This window comes from Phyllostomus discolor, chromosome 1, assembly GCF_004126475.2.
Source record: "Phyllostomus discolor isolate MPI-MPIP mPhyDis1 chromosome 1, mPhyDis1.pri.v3, whole genome shotgun sequence".
Classification (NCBI taxonomy): Eukaryota; Metazoa; Chordata; class Mammalia; order Chiroptera; family Phyllostomidae; genus Phyllostomus; species Phyllostomus discolor.
Genome location: NC_040903.2, coordinates 87,231,589 through 87,249,769, shown reverse-complemented (window position 1 = coordinate 87,249,769; position 18,181 = coordinate 87,231,589). Strand labels below are relative to the sequence as shown.

At 35.6% G+C, this 18,181-nt stretch overlaps 1 protein-coding gene across 1 annotated transcript; it reads left to right on the top strand.

Annotated features, from left to right (window-relative positions):
* The first annotated feature begins 421 nt into the window (after positions 1-421).
* CISD2 (CDGSH iron sulfur domain 2) lies at positions 422-15,197 on the top strand. The gene is made up of 3 exons (XM_028507501.2): positions 422-624; positions 12,750-12,964; positions 14,196-15,197. Exons 1-3 carry the CDS (start codon positions 522-524, stop codon positions 14,283-14,285), a joined length of 408 nt encoding a protein of 135 aa, XP_028363302.1. The 5' UTR covers positions 422-521; the 3' UTR covers positions 14,286-15,197.
* The last annotated feature ends 2,984 nt before the right edge of the window (positions 15,198-18,181 follow it).

The window sequence follows — 18,181 nt, the reverse complement described above, 5'->3', positions numbered from 1 at the left end:
GGGAGCAGAGTTAGGCACCGTGGGGGTGGCGGTCCTCTTAGGTGAGTGTTCAATTCTACAGCACCCAGCCTTTTTTTTGGGAGAGGCCAAGAACAGAGGGGCAAAAATAAACACGGGAAGAACCTCACTTTTGAAAGGCACTTGCACGTTACATAGCACTCTCACATGATTTAGCTCATCCGACACAATATTCTTTCTGCAAACCTCCAGCATTTACGGACATAAAAAGGCCAATACGAAGGACCTCTTCAAAATCCAGACCCAGGGAGATCCCACTACACATCCGTTCCCCGACCCCCGAAGCCCAAGGCCTTCCGAGACCCCCGGTCCTCCCAGCCGGCGTACACGTCACTCGCCCGCTGCCAATCAGCGCCGGGCAGGTCACGTCCTCCCGGGCCCCGCCGCCCCGCCCGCCGCCGGTAACTGGACTTCTATCGGACGCTGGCCGACTCTGCTTTCCGCGCACGCGCAGCAGCTCGGCTGGCGAGGCAGAAGCTCCCGAGCAGACGCTGCCGGCGAGGATGGTGCTGGAAAGTGTAGCCCGCATCGTGAAGGTGCAACTCCCCGCCTATCTTAAGAGGCTCCCAGTCCCGGAGAGCATTACTGGGTTTGCCCGGCTCACAGGTAATCCACACTTTTAGCGGGTGCCCATCTTCTGCTCTTCGCCGGGCGGGGGCGGGGCTGGGGAGGTAGGGGACGCTAAACGTCTTCGGGTCAAGGGGCGGGGCGGAGCTCGAGGAGTGGCGCGGCGCCTCGTGACCCTGCGAGCGTGCGACGGCGCAACTTCCTTGAAGCGTGTGTGATGCCGCCTCTTCGTTACAGGGTCTTTCAAGGGTGCTTGTCCTCGCGTCCCGCATTTTTCCGTGATGCGAGACCGTTTTTTTCCCCCAAGAAGGTGCTAAATTGGGACCTAGATCGTCTTAGCCATTGCCATCACTCTCCGTAGTTTGCTTTATTTTGAAGCAGAATAAGTTGTTATCCAATCCGCTGTGTATCAGGCAACAACAGCTCTCAGCTGGATTTTGCCGTCAGCGTGTGGATGTAAGTGTGTGCGTGTGGGAGAGAAGCACAGGCATACACGGAATATGTATAAGGTAGTTTTGTTTAGTAAGAAGACTAGGGGAGAGATTACCTATCAAGAGGGAATTTGAGGTCGCCTCCATTGCTGTGGGTGTGGAGGCAGTTGAGGTTAACTCACATTGTACGAGAGATACATTAGCCAAGTGTTCTTAGGCCAGTACAATGGCTCAAATTTTAGAAATGAAACTTAACGAATGTATGTGACGTTATGTACTTAAGGTGCCTCCTTTACAAAAAAAAAAACAACAAAAAACACCCACAACTCAGGACTTAAAGCCTAAAGAGTCAAGTTATCCAGAATGAACGCAATGCTTGGGAGATTTTGTTGTATCTGAGCATTACAGTGTAAGTGAGATATTTGTAAACGAGATTTGAGAGGTAGATTAGGATGACAAGGGGAAAAAAGCCATATTGATTCAGCAAACATCGAACTCATGTTCTGAGTGTCAGGAGGTGTTAAGCGTGAATTACAAGTAATTTCGACGTTAAGAGGCTTGCTTAGCTTCGAGCAGTCTGGAGATCTGTTAGCTGACTTAAAATACAGCAATTGGAAGGCTGACTGGATAATTTATTTTGTGTAGACCAAAAGACAACTAGGACTAAATTAGTGAGAATTGTTTGGAAATGGATGTCAACTCCAATATAAGGAAGTTAAAATTTTTTTTTTCATTATCCAAAACTCCCCAAATAGGGTGCCTGGGGAGATAGCCTCTCTCAGAGATTTAAGAAAGAAAAAAAAAAAGGTCAAAGTCTGGTAGGCAGATAGGTTTAGAGGGGGAAACTAGATGACTGTTACACATCTAGAGATTTTTTGGATTATGGACAGAAACAGTCTGTAGATAAATGAATTGTGAGATGTTAACATTTTAGATGTTAAAGGTTTTGGTAATTGAATAGAATAGAAACCGTGGTAACTGAATAATGGGAATTAAAAAGAAGTACCTAAATATCAAACCACAGAAAAGTAACATAAAATGAGAAAACTTTTAAGACAAGTGTTGATAAACATCAGTGTCATCTTTTGATCCCGCCAGTTTATTCCGATAGAATTGCAGCAATTATGTATAAAAACTCTTTTTCCCTGTTATCATTTCTTTTACTTAAGTACTTTATATATATTTATATTTATATAAATATTTATATATTTAATTTATTCTTCATCTTGTTCTAATAACTATGTAATCGTATTTTAAATTAAGGTCACAGTAGGCCTAACCGTTTCCCTGCTGCTGGAAATTTGGAATGTTTACATAAATACGTTTTTGTTCATAATGTTTTTTGTTCATAATGTTTAGTGGTAAGTAGCCATGTACCAATACCAGTTGTTATTTTTTGTCTCTTTTGAGTTATACCCTTGGGTATATTCACTAAAATAATAATACCAAGTCAAAAGGATATGATTATTTTGTGACATTTGTTCTCATTTGTCAAATTACCATGTTAATAATTTTCATAAGTTAACTGCTGAATTTGTAACAGTTAGGAAAGAAAAATGGCCTCTTAATTCCCTCCCCAGTCCTGAATTGTGTGTGTTAATTCTGATGGTGGATGGTTTTATGTGTTTCACTTTTCTATTGATAGTGTATAGTTGAAGCAGATTAGAAAATATGATATTTGATTTAGTGGCCAGAATGTTTTACAAGTGTGTTTTTTTCTTGAAGATCCCTCATGTCAACAAATAATTTCTATTAAAGGCAGTAGGGAAACTCAACCTAAATTTTTCCTTAAATCAATAATATATACTAACTTCCTTTTTCAAGCTCTTAAATATTTAATGTGAGTACTGTTTCTCAGAAATGTGAAAACTCTGGTAAATATATTAATGGTACATATTTAACTTAAGTCCCATTATAGTGTCTACATTTCTCATTGTATTGCTTACTTGTTTAGGAAACATTAACATGAATGTAGTAACTGCTTTATGAAAAAAAAGAGAAAGCCAGTTTCATACTAGACAATGAAAATTGCAGCAGTTGTGGAAGTACCATGGAAGAAAAGCAGTTTTCACTAGCTAATGTCAAATAGCTAATGACATTTGGCTCTCTTGAATGAGCTACTTTTTGAATCCATACTTAGGCTTTGTTGAAATAAAAACCTGAAAGATAACTTTCAGCAATTGTGTAAATGTCTAGGAGACAGAAATGTTATCATTTTCTATCTGAAAATTGGGGCAAAAAAGTTACAGTTCACATTATTGCCTGTTTTTCCTTTCCTATTTAGATCCAGTGGTTTAAAAAAACAAACAAAAAACAATTGACTCTCATTATGACTCTGCATTCTTAATTAAACACTTGGAGATCCTTTACCGTAGTGTTTACAGACAATCCTTATCTAGCAAAAACAACCTATCTGTTTTAGTCTAGGTCACATTTTTAAGAGTGAGGCTTTTAAGATAAATTTGTATAGTGTATTCTAATACTTTGACCTTTGGAAAAATCTTTCCCTGTTATATAAACTTTTAAAATAGAACAACAAAAAACATCTTCCCATTCTGAAGTCAGAAAATTATGTATTTCTATATTTAAAAGCTAGCTATGAAATTTTGAATATTCAAAATTCTCCCCCACTTGCACTAGTGTGCTTCTTTGAAATGAAATGAGGTTGATCCTAAACACAATGTTTTTCCCAAAGAAACACAAACATGTCAGAGCTGACAACTTGAAGAGCATTAGCTAGCTCTGTTTATCTTGAAAGGGCCAATTTTGAACAGAGAATTTGTTGGGAGTGCAACAGAGTTGAAAACGTGTGTCCACAAAAAGACATACAAGCGTGTTCATAGCAGTCTTTAATTTATAATAGCCCTAAACTGGAAGCAACCCAAGTATCTACCAACAGGAGAATGGATAAACAAATTATGGTATATTCATAGAGCAGAATGCTAGTTAGCAATAAAAAGGGATGAATTACTGATCCACTGAAGAATCAAAAAACTTTACTTTGAAAAGAGCTTTGGTTATAGAAGTCAGTGGTGGGAGATAGACTAGAAAGGGGCAGGGGAATCTTTCTGGGATGATGGGAATATTTTACATATTTTTACAGGGTTGTATTTAATTGTCACACACCAGAATTAAATGCTTAAGGTCAGTTTATTGTATATAAATTGTACCTTATTTTTTTAAAGAAATGGAACCAAAGTGAGTTTTCTCAATAAGAAAGTGTAATAAGTAAGTTCAAACTGAAGAATTTCATTTATTGACAAGTAAATAATAAAGGTATTTCTGAAAGAAGAATTTTACTTTAGAAAACTTTTTTTTGAGAATTTGGGAACATACTTACATTATTCTTATAATTTCTAAGTGTTTTTCCCCTCTTCCTAATTGGACCAACTATAGTTAAAAGTTAATGTAATTAAAGATTATATTAGCCTGTGTAGGGAACAGTTTTGATGAATTAAAACATTTTTATCCATATAACTACTTTGCAATATAAAATTCCTCAAGTCATCAGGTATTTATTGAGTACTTACAATGGCTAAGCAGTATTCTGGGTACAGCGATGCTGTTCTGTTCATAAGAGTAAATGGAAAAAAGATTTAAAAATTGATAATTACTTTCATTGTATTGGCCCTCTGGTCTTGAATAGTCTGTATTAGGTTTGAAGTGGTAGTAGTAAAGCCATCCATGGGAAATATTTTACTTTCATCTTTCTACAATTCAGAAGTAGAAGTCATTTGTATGTCTTTACCTGTAAATGATACATAAAATTTATAAAATTATAAGCAGTGAAATTGCCATATCGTCTTTATGGTGTCATTGTATGCTACCTTTTGAAAGGGGAAAAAAGCCTGTCCTAGTTCCTTAGGATATAATTCTTCATTGAAAAATGTCTTTATCATTGTATTTGTTTATATACCTCGAGCAGGAATAGGATGTGATGCTCACCCATCTAAATAAAATGTTTAATCTGCCCCTTCTTAGTTCTATTTCTTCCAAGGAAATACTTTCTTTTAACAGTATGTAAACTTTCAGAAAATTGTTGTTATTAAATTACTTGCTACTCAAGTTGCTTTGAAATGTTCTTTCTGTTAAGTATGGTGCTGATTCTTTCACTTTACCTTTTTAGTCTTTGTATTTCCTTATCTTAATAGTGTGAAATAGAATTGAACAAAATTTAATATTAGAACCCTGCTCAGTATTGATAGTATTAATGTAGTTACATTTTTTAAAAAATTAGAAACAGGATTAAAACAACAACTGGAAATAGGAAGACATCACTGATAGAGGAAGAAAATCTATCAGAAGTGAAAATATTGAACTAAGGGAAAAATTTTAAAGAAATTCAACCCTTTTACATTCAAATGAGTAAAAAAGCGTTGCCAACTGAGTGCCTTTCCAGGGTTTGCGCATTGAGGTCCGCCAGTTTCATCTTTGACTTAACTGTGGCCAAAATTCAACTCTTCTTTCTGCAACCTCTGATTTCCTCCCACACTTTCATCTTCAAACTTTGGCTTGTCTTCTAAAACTTGTAATACTTGAGGAACCTTCTTGCCATAAGTGAAACAAAGCTCTCTCTGAGGATAGTACTAATCCTCTACCTCCTTCAGTGGTTGGTGTCTTTTCTTTTTCTATCCTTCCTTCAGTTTATGGGATGAGGGAACAGAAGCAGTTGGCATTTTTAAGGTTCTGAAGAGCATCTTCCCCACTGGAACTGTTTACTCTCTTTCAAAGAAAACTATCGTCTGCCATCCTTCATTATTTCTTTTGCTGGTATATCCTGAACTTGAGTCTCTCCCTTACATTTTTAAAGTGTGCTAACCTCTCCTATTTTCTTCTTCTACAACACTGCACTTTCTTCTTGTGCTTGAAGCTGCTCTTCTTATATTCTGGATTTTTTTGTTTTGTTTTAAATTTGAGGCCCATACCAGCATACATCCAGATAATGAACCCAGAAATCTGGAAATCATGAAGGAGCTTCACTTCCTTTATTTACCTCATGCTCCATACTTAATGATCAAATCCTATTGATTTGACTACCTGAGTTAACGGTTCTTATGTTTCAAAGTGAGTGAGGATTGATCACAGACATACTCTGAGATTTGAATGAAAGCTTCAGAGTATTTCCTCAGAAAATGCATGTGCATACACACACACATGTCTAGGGCATCCATTTGTCCTCTCTTTGCTTTAATGGCCACGGTCTTAGTTTTAGCTCAGTATTTTTTTTTAAGGTTATTTCAGTGGATTTTCAACAGGTTGCCTTGTCTCTTAAACTTCCACCACTAGCCCTCTCTGCTCTTCCTTAGTGTTTCTCCACTAGTTCATCTTCCATCCAATACCAGTGTAATTCCATAAATGAACAATTTTCCAGTTACATTGATACTCAGATATTTCAATGGTTCCCTTTTATATCAGAGCTTTTCATAATCTGGCACCTGCTCACTTCTATAGTGCCTCTTCTGTTTCACTCTATCCCAGCAATTCTGTAGCACTTAATTTCCTACACTTTCATGTATGTCATATCTCTGTGCCCTTGCCTATTCTGTTTCTTCTGTGTGGAATGTAGCTAGCTCCTCCTCCCATCTGCTTATGGACTCCTATACACCAACTCATCTTTCAGAAACTTGTTTAGGTATCAAATCCTCCTCTCTCCTCAGCCCTGCAAATAGTTAGTCACTTCATTCTCAGTATTGCTTATTTATGATTGCACATACTACACAATACTGTAATCCTTTTTAATAGATCTATACTCCATACTAGATGGAAAGCTCCTTGTGGGTAGGGGCTGTGTCTTCTAATCTCTTCTAAAGTATATACCCTATAAGAGCAGGGCCTTATCTATCAGCTTGTATCCCTAGCATGTAGTACAATATTTGGAATGTGATGGCTACTTGTCTTGTTGAACAAATGAATGAATTACTGTTATTCCTATTTTATAGACCAAAGAAACCTGACTCCAAGTATATGAAAATCTGGATTTATACAACAGATAAATTGTGAATTAGTTATTTGCAATCCTGCTCTGTGCAAGGCACTGTACTAAGCAGTGGGTACACAGAGACAAAAAGACAGTTGCTGCACTTGCTTTTAGCATAGTATCTCCACATAGTAGGTACTTAATGATTACATAGTAAGAAGTTGAAAAGAGATTGTTTAACAATGAATATAGTATATTGATCAGATTTTTTTTCATTTAGATATATTTATTGAACATTTAAATTGATGAAAGAGCTCAGAAAGAAGGGATTGATTGTATAAGAGCAAACTTTATAGAGTGATGGATATACCCTATATTTTGTTGTAAGTGGTGTTTACAGGTCTATATAGTTGAAAAATTCATCAAATTGAACATTTAACACAAAGCTCAACAGGCTGAACACTAAATTATGCCTCAATATAAGATAAAATAACTTGAGCCAAGGATTATTTAGACACTAAAGTTACAGTGGTGATGCCAGCAAAGAAGGTCCCTGCCCTTGTAGGCCCTCTGTTGTGATTGGGGGACATGATAGGTGGGCACAACCCTTAAATTCATATTTCCAAAAGATAGTAAGGAATTTGAAAATGCTTCCAATATATTATTTAGTGACAAAAGAAGGATATAGACTATATATACAATATGGTATCAATTTTGCACAGTGTAGAAATGTGACAAAATGTTACTCTTGATGGGTGAGTTGAGAGTTACTTACTGTATGTTTTTATATATATATATATATTTTAAGATTTTATTTATTTTTAGAGAGGGAAGGGAGGGAGATGAGAGAGAGAGAGAGAGAGAGAAACATCAATGTGCAGTTGCTGGGGGTTCTGGCCTGCAACCCAGGAATGTACCCTTGGCTGGGAATCGAACCTGGGACACTTTGGTTCCCAGCCGGCGCTCAATCCACTGAGCTACGCCAGCCAGGTGTTTTTATATTTTTCTAAATTTTTAAAAATTCTATTTGATAATTCTAAAAAATATGCTGTATAAGATATACCTAACAATTAGTAGGTAACAGTTATTTTCTTCACAGTATCTATAATATCTACAGTTAGTTCAACATCAAACAGGTTCATATAGCTGGTCTTAAGAGTTTTGTTTTAAGTTTCTTGTTTGATATTTGTGTATTTCATATTCCTTTACTAAACTCAGCATTAATAAAGTGATTTCTAATGTAGCTTTATAGACTCTATTATTTTCCTTATAAAACTTTTCTGTAGTTAAAATGAAGTTTATCATTAAGAAGCAGATTGTACTAAAACTGCTGTGTAAGTTATTACTTTGTTGTAGGATAATAGTATCTTTCATTACTTTATATTAGTGTTTTTCACCAGGTGTGCTGCAAGAATTTTTAAAACATGCAATATCTGACTGTTTAGTCGGGGCACTGACCTCTTTTCTCTTAGATTGTCAAATGAAAACTGACAACATCCAACACAGCAATAACCATCCAGCGTGAATGAATCAAAATTACACCTGGTTTTTTTTGTCAGATGGGCAAAAAATATATATTTGATGTGTGTCACAGAATTTTAGTAATTAGTTTATGTGTGCCATGAGATGAAAAAGGTTGAAAATCACTGCTATCTATCTATATGTGTACATGTATTTATATTTATGTATATATAGAGAGAGAATATAGTATTTTACCAAGGACATAAGTGTGTAGAAAGAACATATGCTGTAGTAGATTTTAAAATAGTATTAACACCATTTATTTCCTGAGATCTGTGGGCTAGGTAGGAATACTTACCAGTAAATACTATACTTAAGAATCTAAGGTTTTCATCTTTACATTCTTACTCATTTCCTTTTTCTTGTTCTTATTTTTTTCATTCATTTACTTTTTGACTTTGAGTCATTTAGCCTCTTGTGACTTAATTTTGTGATATACAGTATAATACTTATTCTACATTCAACAAACATCTATTGAATAACTACTCTTAAGATAATACTGGCTGTTGGGGCCTACGTTAATATAAGACAGTTGCGTGATCTGGAAGATAAGTGTCAATAGGTAATTACAGTACAATGTGATGAGTGAGAAAGGGACTGGTATTTGTGCTGTACGTTATTCATTCAGTGAGTCACTGATTAAATGTTTCTGAAGTATCTAGTTTGTTCCCGAAGGGTAGCACATAGCTCCTTTTCTTACAGGCTATAGGAGAGTCAGTTTTACAAATAGATAACAGTAGCATGATAAAAGAGCACAAGGAAAAGGGTCTTAGGGGTGCATTAGGAAGTGATTAATTGATTAAAGAAAGAATTCCAGAGGAGACAGTAGGGGACCCTAGTCTTGAAGGGTTTACATAAATGAGTCAGGCGAGAGGTAGAAAGGCATGGCGAACAGAAGGAATTCCTTATGCAAAGAACACAGGAAGGCTACTACTAGTCATAGCTTTGGGGTGGCTTCAAGTACATGAGAGATGGGATGTTTGTGGGAGATGAAGCTGTCAAAGTAACCTGCCATGCTACAGAGTTGGTGCTTCATAAAAACAACGGTCTATAGCGGCACCGTCCACAAAACTCTGTGATGATGGCAGTGTTCTCTGTGCTGTCAGCTACTGTAGCCACTAGTCCCGTGTGGCTATTGAGCTGCTGAAATGTGACTTGTGTGTCTTAGAAATTGGATTTTTGAGTTTTACTTAATTTTACTTATTTAAATAACCACATCTGTGTTTTAATCATGTTTTTTACTTTTTATATTTTATGATGCTTTAAAATCATGGCTTCTCCCAGGACCAGTTAATTCCTAGAGATAATAAACAACTTGCTTGTGGAGATGACCTTTCATATGCAAATCAACCAATCGAAAGCCTGTACCCCTGTATCTTAACCACTTATTGTTTCCAACTCACCAACCAGGATTTCTCCTGCCCTAAATCACCCTAGGCCAGGTATGAAAAAATTAGGGACCACCCCAATAGCCTAGAGCCTGCTGATATTATTCAAAGTACCCAGTCCTAAACTGTTCACCACACCCTACCTTGCTGTTTCCTGGAGGCCACAGTAAAGGCTTGGACGCAGCTTTCCTGTCTCCTACCTCCTGATCAATCCTGGTACTTTTACATGTGTCTTGCATGTCCCCTACTCTTGAGAACTGTAAGTAATAAATGTTTCTTTGAAGGCAGTTGTCTCTATGTCATCTTATATGTGTTTAAAACAAAATCTTGGGCCCTGGCCAGGTGGCCCACTTGGTTGGAGCGTCATTCCATACACCAAAAGGTTGCAAGTTCCATCCCCGTGTACAGGAGGCAACCGATTGATGTTTCTCTCTCCCTTCAGAAATCAAATGCATACATACATATATAATCTCAGGTGAGGGTTAAAAAAATTTTTTTTGAATCTTGGGTACAAATCAAAACCTTATAGCTAGTGACTACTATATTGCACAGCACAGACTTATAGAGGCCTTCCCCCTGCCCTACGAAACAGTTGTCATTTCCGGAAATTTAATTACTTCAAAGGATCTATATGGAACGTCTTCACTTTAGTTATGAGAACAAGCCTGACAGATAAGATTCCTATTGAGCTTCAGATTCTTTCTGGTGACTATTTAAAATACTGTTTCCCCTCGAATTTCTACTACATAGTGTTAAGTTGAATTGGCAACATATTTTTTCAAAGGAGTCGCTGCTAATTTTCTTAGTCACTTAAAAGCTAACATTGATTGTATACCTTTTATGTTCCAGGCGCCCTTATGGGTGTTATACATATATCAATGGATTGTTTCATTTAGAACTCATAATAAACCTTTGGCATCAAATTGTTGTATCAAAAATAGTTTCATTTTGGAAGAGTTGGTATTAAGCCAGTCTTGCTTTCAATAAATAGTTATATCTGTAGAGTAAATTTTACCAAGAGAAGAACAGATAAAATGTTATGGGTTGGCCAAAAAGTTTGTTTCTGTAAGGTGACTCTAGTAGTGTTTAGTTGCCTTTAACTTCATTTGAAACAATTTTGGTAGGTTGTATTGTGACAGCTGTCATATCAGCATGAATTCAAAAAAATCAAAATTGGTGAATTTTTGTGTAGTCATTTTAATACTGAAGATGGAAGAAAATATGTAACATTTTTGGCATATTGTGCTTTAGTATTTCAAAAAAGGTAAAAATGCAACTGAAGTACAAAAAAAATGTGCAGTGTATGGAGAAGGTGCTGTGTGACAGGTTGAATGTATAAAAAGTGGTTTGCGAAGTTTCTTGCAGGAGACTTCTCACTGGACATTGCTCCATGGTCATGTAGACCAGTAGAAGTTGATAGCGATCAAATCGAGACATTAATTGAGCACAATCAATGTTATACCAGGCAGCAGATAGTTGACATACTCAAATATCCAAATCAATAAAGTAATTGGTAAAATTTGAAAATTTGTATTTTATTTTACAAAAAAAAACCTAAGTGGAGTTTTTGGCCAACCCAATTTATATGTTAGATTTGATTCATGGTGATTGAGAACAAGCTTTGGACTTACTGTCCTGGACTAAACCTGTTTAAGCTACTATTTACCCACATGAAAAATGGTAATAATAGTGGTACCTACTAAATACAGTTGTTGAAACTGACAAACTATTAAATGAGATAATAATAATTGTATTCTTAGCATAGTCTAAATTCATTATCATTAACATTTATTAATATGTCTTGGCACTTAATCTTCAGTTTTTCTCTACTAATCTATTTTTACATAGTGCTTAGTAAGGTATCAGGTAGGCCCCCAGCGAAGCATGTCAAATGATAACTCTTTAGGGACAGAAAGGGTTCCTTAAAGAGCCCAGCAGAGGCTGCATACCACTATCAGTTCATATGTACATGTGGAAACATTTATCCTGGTTTCCTGGTGTGTTTGTCTCTACAGGCATAGGGACCATTTCACTGATAACAGTTATATTCTCTATGCTTCAAGACAGTGCTGTGTACTGAAGAAGGCACTTAAAGAATGCCTGTGGAGCCTCCACCAATGTGGCTGAGATGTTTGGGCATTGTCCCCTGGAAGAGAAAGGTCAAAGATTCAATGTCTGGTCAGGGCAGACACCTGGGTTGCAGGTTATATCCCAACTCAGGACAAGTGCTAGAGGCAGCCGATCGAAATTTCCCTCTTACATCGATGTATCTCTCCCGCTCTTTTCTCTCCCTTCCCCTCTCTAAAAATAAAGTCTTTTAAAAAAAGAACACTTATGGAATAAGATGTACCTAACAATGAGAACATTCAGCATATGGAAATTTCAATTCTTTAACATGTAGCTTCTACACAACATTTAGGTGTTTCTTTAGGAATCAGTATGCCTTACCCAAAAATGTAAAGCATTGAAACTAAAAGAGATGAAAACATGTTCTCTCTGAAATTATATATGAATGGTAAAATAAAGATATTCTATTGTATGCTTTTAGATATGGTGGAGATACTTTTTAAGCCTATAAAATATATCACACGTTGAATTTTATTTATAATTAGGGGTCATAATTCCTGAAATAAAAATAAAGATAAACACAAATATACTTAGGAAAATGACAGGATATTTGATATAGGACCTATATCTGAAAATTTTATTTTCTATTTCACAAGTCTCAAATTAGCCTGTAAACGAAACAAGGTGGTCTTAGGTAAAAGGTGTCTTGATTTACTTATTCATGGTTTTAAAGAATAAAGTGAGAAGCAAAGAATAATTAAGAATAAGCTCAAGGATGACACATGATATTTGAGTTGTATTGCAAGAGCACGGCAGACTAACAAATCTGTCCATGTTTAGTTTCAGAATGGCTTCGGTTACTGCCTTTCCTCGGTGTACTTGCACTACTGGGCTACCTTGCAGTTCGTCCATTCCTCCCAAAGAAAAAACAACAGAAGGATAGCTTGATTAATCTTAAAATACAAAAGGAAAATCCCAAAGTGGTGAATGAAATAAACATTGAAGATTTGTGTCTTACTAAAGCAGCTTATTGTAGGTGTTGGCGTTCTAAGACGGTAAGATGTCCATTTACACATACACTACAGTTTTGTGTAGTTAAAATGTTTGCCGTCTGAAATCCTCAGTTTTGAGGTTCTGTGAGATGAGCGGTTCTTCCATAGTGTTCAGTACTGAAAGTCTGTGTCCTAAATTAAAGTTTGCCTTTTATGATCCGTACCACTTACATTAGAAAAGTTAGAGCATCCAGGGAGGATAGAAATCTGATTTTTTGTAGGACCATGTTTCAGCAGTTAGCTAGAATAACTTATAGTTTAAAAATACACCTATGTTATGAGAGGACATAAGATTAGTGAAGAGTTTAAGCTTTCGAGTCTGAATAAATTGTGTTCAAAGCTGATGCCTGCCACTTACAGTATGACTTTGGGCAAGTTGCTTAATCTTTAATCGTTGATTTTTAAATTTGATAATATAGCAACATCATAGACATTTTCAAGGATTAATGAGATGTTTGTACAGGGTCCAATAGCATGAGCTAGTAAATGTCTTTATGAGATCTGTGTTCTACTGCTTTGACCAGAGGTTATTTGAGATTTTAAGCACAATAATGTTCATCATGTCATCCTTTGTAACAGCAAAGTGTTAGAGACAGTCTAGAATCCGACAATGAGGATGATTAAAGTATGTGTAATAAAAATGATGGGATGTCAGGAAGCCACTACAAGTCATATTTTTAAAGACTATTTAATGACATGAAAGTATAATGTAGTACAACTAAGACGAAGATATTTCTGTACCCATTTTTGTTTAAAAATGCAGAGGAAAAATATACTAAAATGTTAATTGTTACCAATGAGTGAATTTTTAAAAATTGACTTTTTTGAAAATATTACAATTTGCATGAATTTTATAGTAAAAAACACTTTGAGTATATTTTGAATTTGTTGTACTTGAATTTAAATAAGTGAATAAGTGAGCTCAAATTTACAGCTCCACAGAGAACAAAAGCTTCTTTTGATCCCCTTTTAAACAAATTTCATTGACTCATATGGAATCATCCAAAACTTTTTATTTAAAGTCTATACCAAATACTTAGTTAACTATTTAAAATTGTTAGATTTGCTGTGGTATTGGAATGTAATTAGGTTAAATATAGAGTATATCTTTTACTCAGGAAAGCTATCTGATTCTTTTTTAAAGTAATTGTTTTCTTTGTAAGAGCATTTCACAAATATTTCTACCTAGTGAATCATTTTTAAATTAACACTTGTAATTCTTTTTCCTTTCTAGTTTCCTGCCTGTGATGGTTCACATATTAAACACAATGAATTGACAGGAGATAATGTGGGCCCGCTAATACTGAAGAAGAAAGAAGTATAGTAGTAGTGAATTAGGGTTAAATTCAGTGGTGTGCTGTAAAATCTTATAATGTTATTTTTTCATTCTTTGTGTATAGGTCTTTCAAATGGTGGTCTTAATTATTACTACTGATTGAGTAATTGTTTCTGCCAATTTATTTTCTTGCTACAGTACTGATTATATTTGATATTCCATATATTCAGTCATTTATATAGAAATTAAATTGTGCAACCCTTTTATTATTATGTCAAATGATTAATGTATCTTTCTACAATAAAACCAACACTTTTGATTTTAATTAATTGAGAAAAATATAAGTTTTAGGCAATGAATCCAAAAGTTTTTTTTTTAATATCAATATTTTTCAACGGAATGTGTAATTTAAATTTTTCTCCCTACTCTATTAAATATGTTATTTTACAGTTCTCTTAGGTTTTGATTATTTGAAGAGTTTGTTTATTTTCCGGTCTTCTACCTTCCATTCCTTTAAGATTAATAAGAAAAATATTGCTGTCAAGAATTAGTTGAGTTTTCAAAGAGGTAAACTCTTTGCTTTATGGAGATTGTTGACTAGTAAATATAAATATCCCCATTTCAGGAAAGACATGAACTGGATATAAAAAGTTCCAACAAGGAACATTTATTTACATTAGACAAGTCGTATTTACTTTGCAGTAGGCTTGTTTGCATCTGTTTAGGCAATGCTGTGTATCTTGAACCATTTGACTCATTGATGGGTGGAGTGGCAGGAACACTTATACCTCAACTCCTGAGCTGCTGAAATGTGAAGGTCAATTAGAAATAAACATTAAAATAATAAGCAGTTGTCAAAATTGTATTTATGTGAACATTTTCCTCTTTATAACAGTGTAAACCGATAAACAGGATACAGAGTTTGCAAAATAAACTTACTGGAGAATCTTTAAAATTTTTGTAATTTTTTAGCCTGAGTCTATTTAGTTTTATTTTATATTACAGTTCTTATATATTATTAGCTTTTCTTAAGTCTGTCTATTTAAAGGTAGAATCCAGTCAGTTCACTATGCCATTTTTATATATGATGAAGGTACAGGAAGGAGGCAGACATATGTAATTCTTCTGCCAATTAGAATTGAAGCTAATAGTTATTGAGCACTTACACATACCAAACACTGCACCAAGCATGGTACCTGGATTTTTAATTTATTACATGTAATGTCAATAGGTTCTGTCCTGTGATCCTGACTTTTACATGAGCAACATCAGGGATTTTAAAGTTAGGGTTAGTTGTGCTTTTGAGAAGTTTTACAAGGTGTAAGTCCAACATTGTTGTTACTCTTCCCTCACCTGTGAGGAGGGATACATGTAACATTGCTGTCACTTTGATTCTGGGTATTTTTTCCTGAGACCTTGCTTCAACAGCCCTAAAGGTGCTTGACTGTCAGATGAACCATTTATTTTTACACAGTTGGTCACAAGACTTTGGGAAAAATCCTCCTCACCAAGATTTTGAATAGCCTGATCTGTGCTCCATTTTTAAATGCTTTTCTTTAAAATCATTCACTGTGACTCACAGCAAAATGATTACATTTAGATGTCCTAGTGATTTCCATACTTAGATTTCATAGGAGAAGAGAAAATTGCCTAAAAAAGTGGACACTAAAATGAAATTATCAGCTTTAAAATTTTGCCAAATTTAAGAACATTTAACAAATTGAAAAAACTAATTAATAAAAGGTAATTTTCATACCCCAAAGGTAAGAAGGTACCCTCTCAGCAAAGCCCCCCCACCACTCACATTTTTCAGTTGTTTCTGATGAAGAGTTGTACCCAAATATTTTTCCCACCTGTGCAAATTTTTCAGCAGCCTGGGGCTGGTAGCAAAATTGCTTTAATGATATGCATCATGATTACTTGCTATCACTTCCGCTTGTAAATTCACAGAATTCTATCATTTCTTCCTTAAAAAATAGGCATTTTATAAGCAATTGCATCTGAATTAATACAAGATAACTTAGCTCTGGAAATGCACTACACATCTTGGGTTTTAAAACGTTCAAGAAACAGCCCTTGTTACTACATCTCATGATTGTTTTGAGGACTGCTTCTTGCCCAGCAGATACTCATTGCCTTGCTCAGCAAATGAGCACCGCCAGTATGTAAATAGGTATCCAAAACTGTTGAGCAGGCTGGCGGTATTAATGATTCATTCATATGGGTAATTAAGGAAGTTGTATTATGAAAAGCACATTACAAATCAGCTTTGAATTCAATGCTTCGTGACTCATTAAATTGCTTACGTATTTCGTAACCTAATTTGTTAATTTATGCAAAGCTAATGAAGCCATCTGCTGATCTATGTAGTTCTACCTTATATAGTCTTTAGAAACATGCTATCAGATTCTTCCTCTGCAAAGGGAGTTTTACTTTCTCAAAACTCTAGTGTTCAACAGGGTTCTTAAATTATGGTGGATATATTTTTAAACATTTTATTTAATTTTGGAGTGCGGAGAATAGAGGAAGAAAAGAGAAACATCAATGTGAGAAACAGCCATTGTTGCCTCTTCCAGCTGGGGACCTGGCATGCAACCCAGGCATGTGCCCTGACTGGGAGTTGAACCAGCGACCTTTCACTTTTCTGGACAAAGCCCCACCCACCAAGCCACACCGGTCAGGGTGGATATTTTATTTATTACCTGCCAGAAGCGTCTAACTAATTGCCCTTTATTCATTTAGAATCCAGTTGTGACAGCATCACCAATCTATCTGGAGAAGACCAGGAGAGATGGACTAGTAATACACATGTACTTTATTCGGAAGTGATTGCCTCGGGTCCCCATATCCAGAGTCTCCTTTTCCTTACCTCATACCTGGTTGTCTGATTTCTGCTCCTGAACAAATCCCAAGTGTCTGCAGGGTCCTGTTGGAGGTAGGGAAACAATATAATGTGACAGCTGACAACAGGGGAAGAGGGAACCAAAAAAATTAAATGTGAATATAAAAAGCATAGCACCTCAGGACCATTAAATATAGGATCCTGCACATCACAGTCCCTGAGAGCATTACTGTCATCATCTTGTACAAGTTATGTCTGATGATGTATTTGAACATAAGTATTCAAGAAGGCAGGATATGTGTTACATTTGATGATAACGTGCTCCACTTCAAATAGTTAAAAGCTTCGTGCTTAGAGTGGTACATACTGGTGGAAAATTTGTACAGAAAATAGCTTGACTCATGCCTTGCTATTGGGAAGTTTATCTTGGAAGTTTTTCCATTCAACTGAAACTCTTCAAGTTTCATGATTGTAATCCACTACAAAATTTAATTTGTTAACATAGGAGGAAAACTAAATAAAGGAATAGTGATTTACACTACATCAATTGTCTTAGATGACCTCCTCTCTTTTAGGAAGGATTAAAATCCTTTTTAAAAACCACTCAGCAAGAGTTTGCTAACTGCCTTACCACTGGCCATTGCTGTCCCTTTGCACCGGATGTTGGAATGTAAAAAACTCCCGTAGCTGTTTTTTGTTTGTTTGCTTGCTTTTTTTTTTAAAGCTATGTTACATTATCACAGGTTGTGTTTTTGCCCTAACAGTCCTTTACTGGAAGCTCATTTCCTTTCATGTTCATACAATCTAATTTTATCTTTTGCTTCAGTTTTGTAAAATCATGTATAGCAATCATTATTTTAATATAAAAAGTAGATAGTCCTTATAAGTTATTAGCAATTGTATTATGCAGTTTTATATTAGTTACGGTCTTGAAGAATATTGCAGATCTGTTAGATAGGTATATCTCTGTCTTTCGGTCAGAAGACATCATTCTCTAACTCCTCCTTGATTTAAGTGCTTGATTCTTTGCTTATAAAAAGAGTATACCTGTGATTCTGCTCTCACAGAGCACTGTTATCAAATAGGTCAGCCACAATGTTAA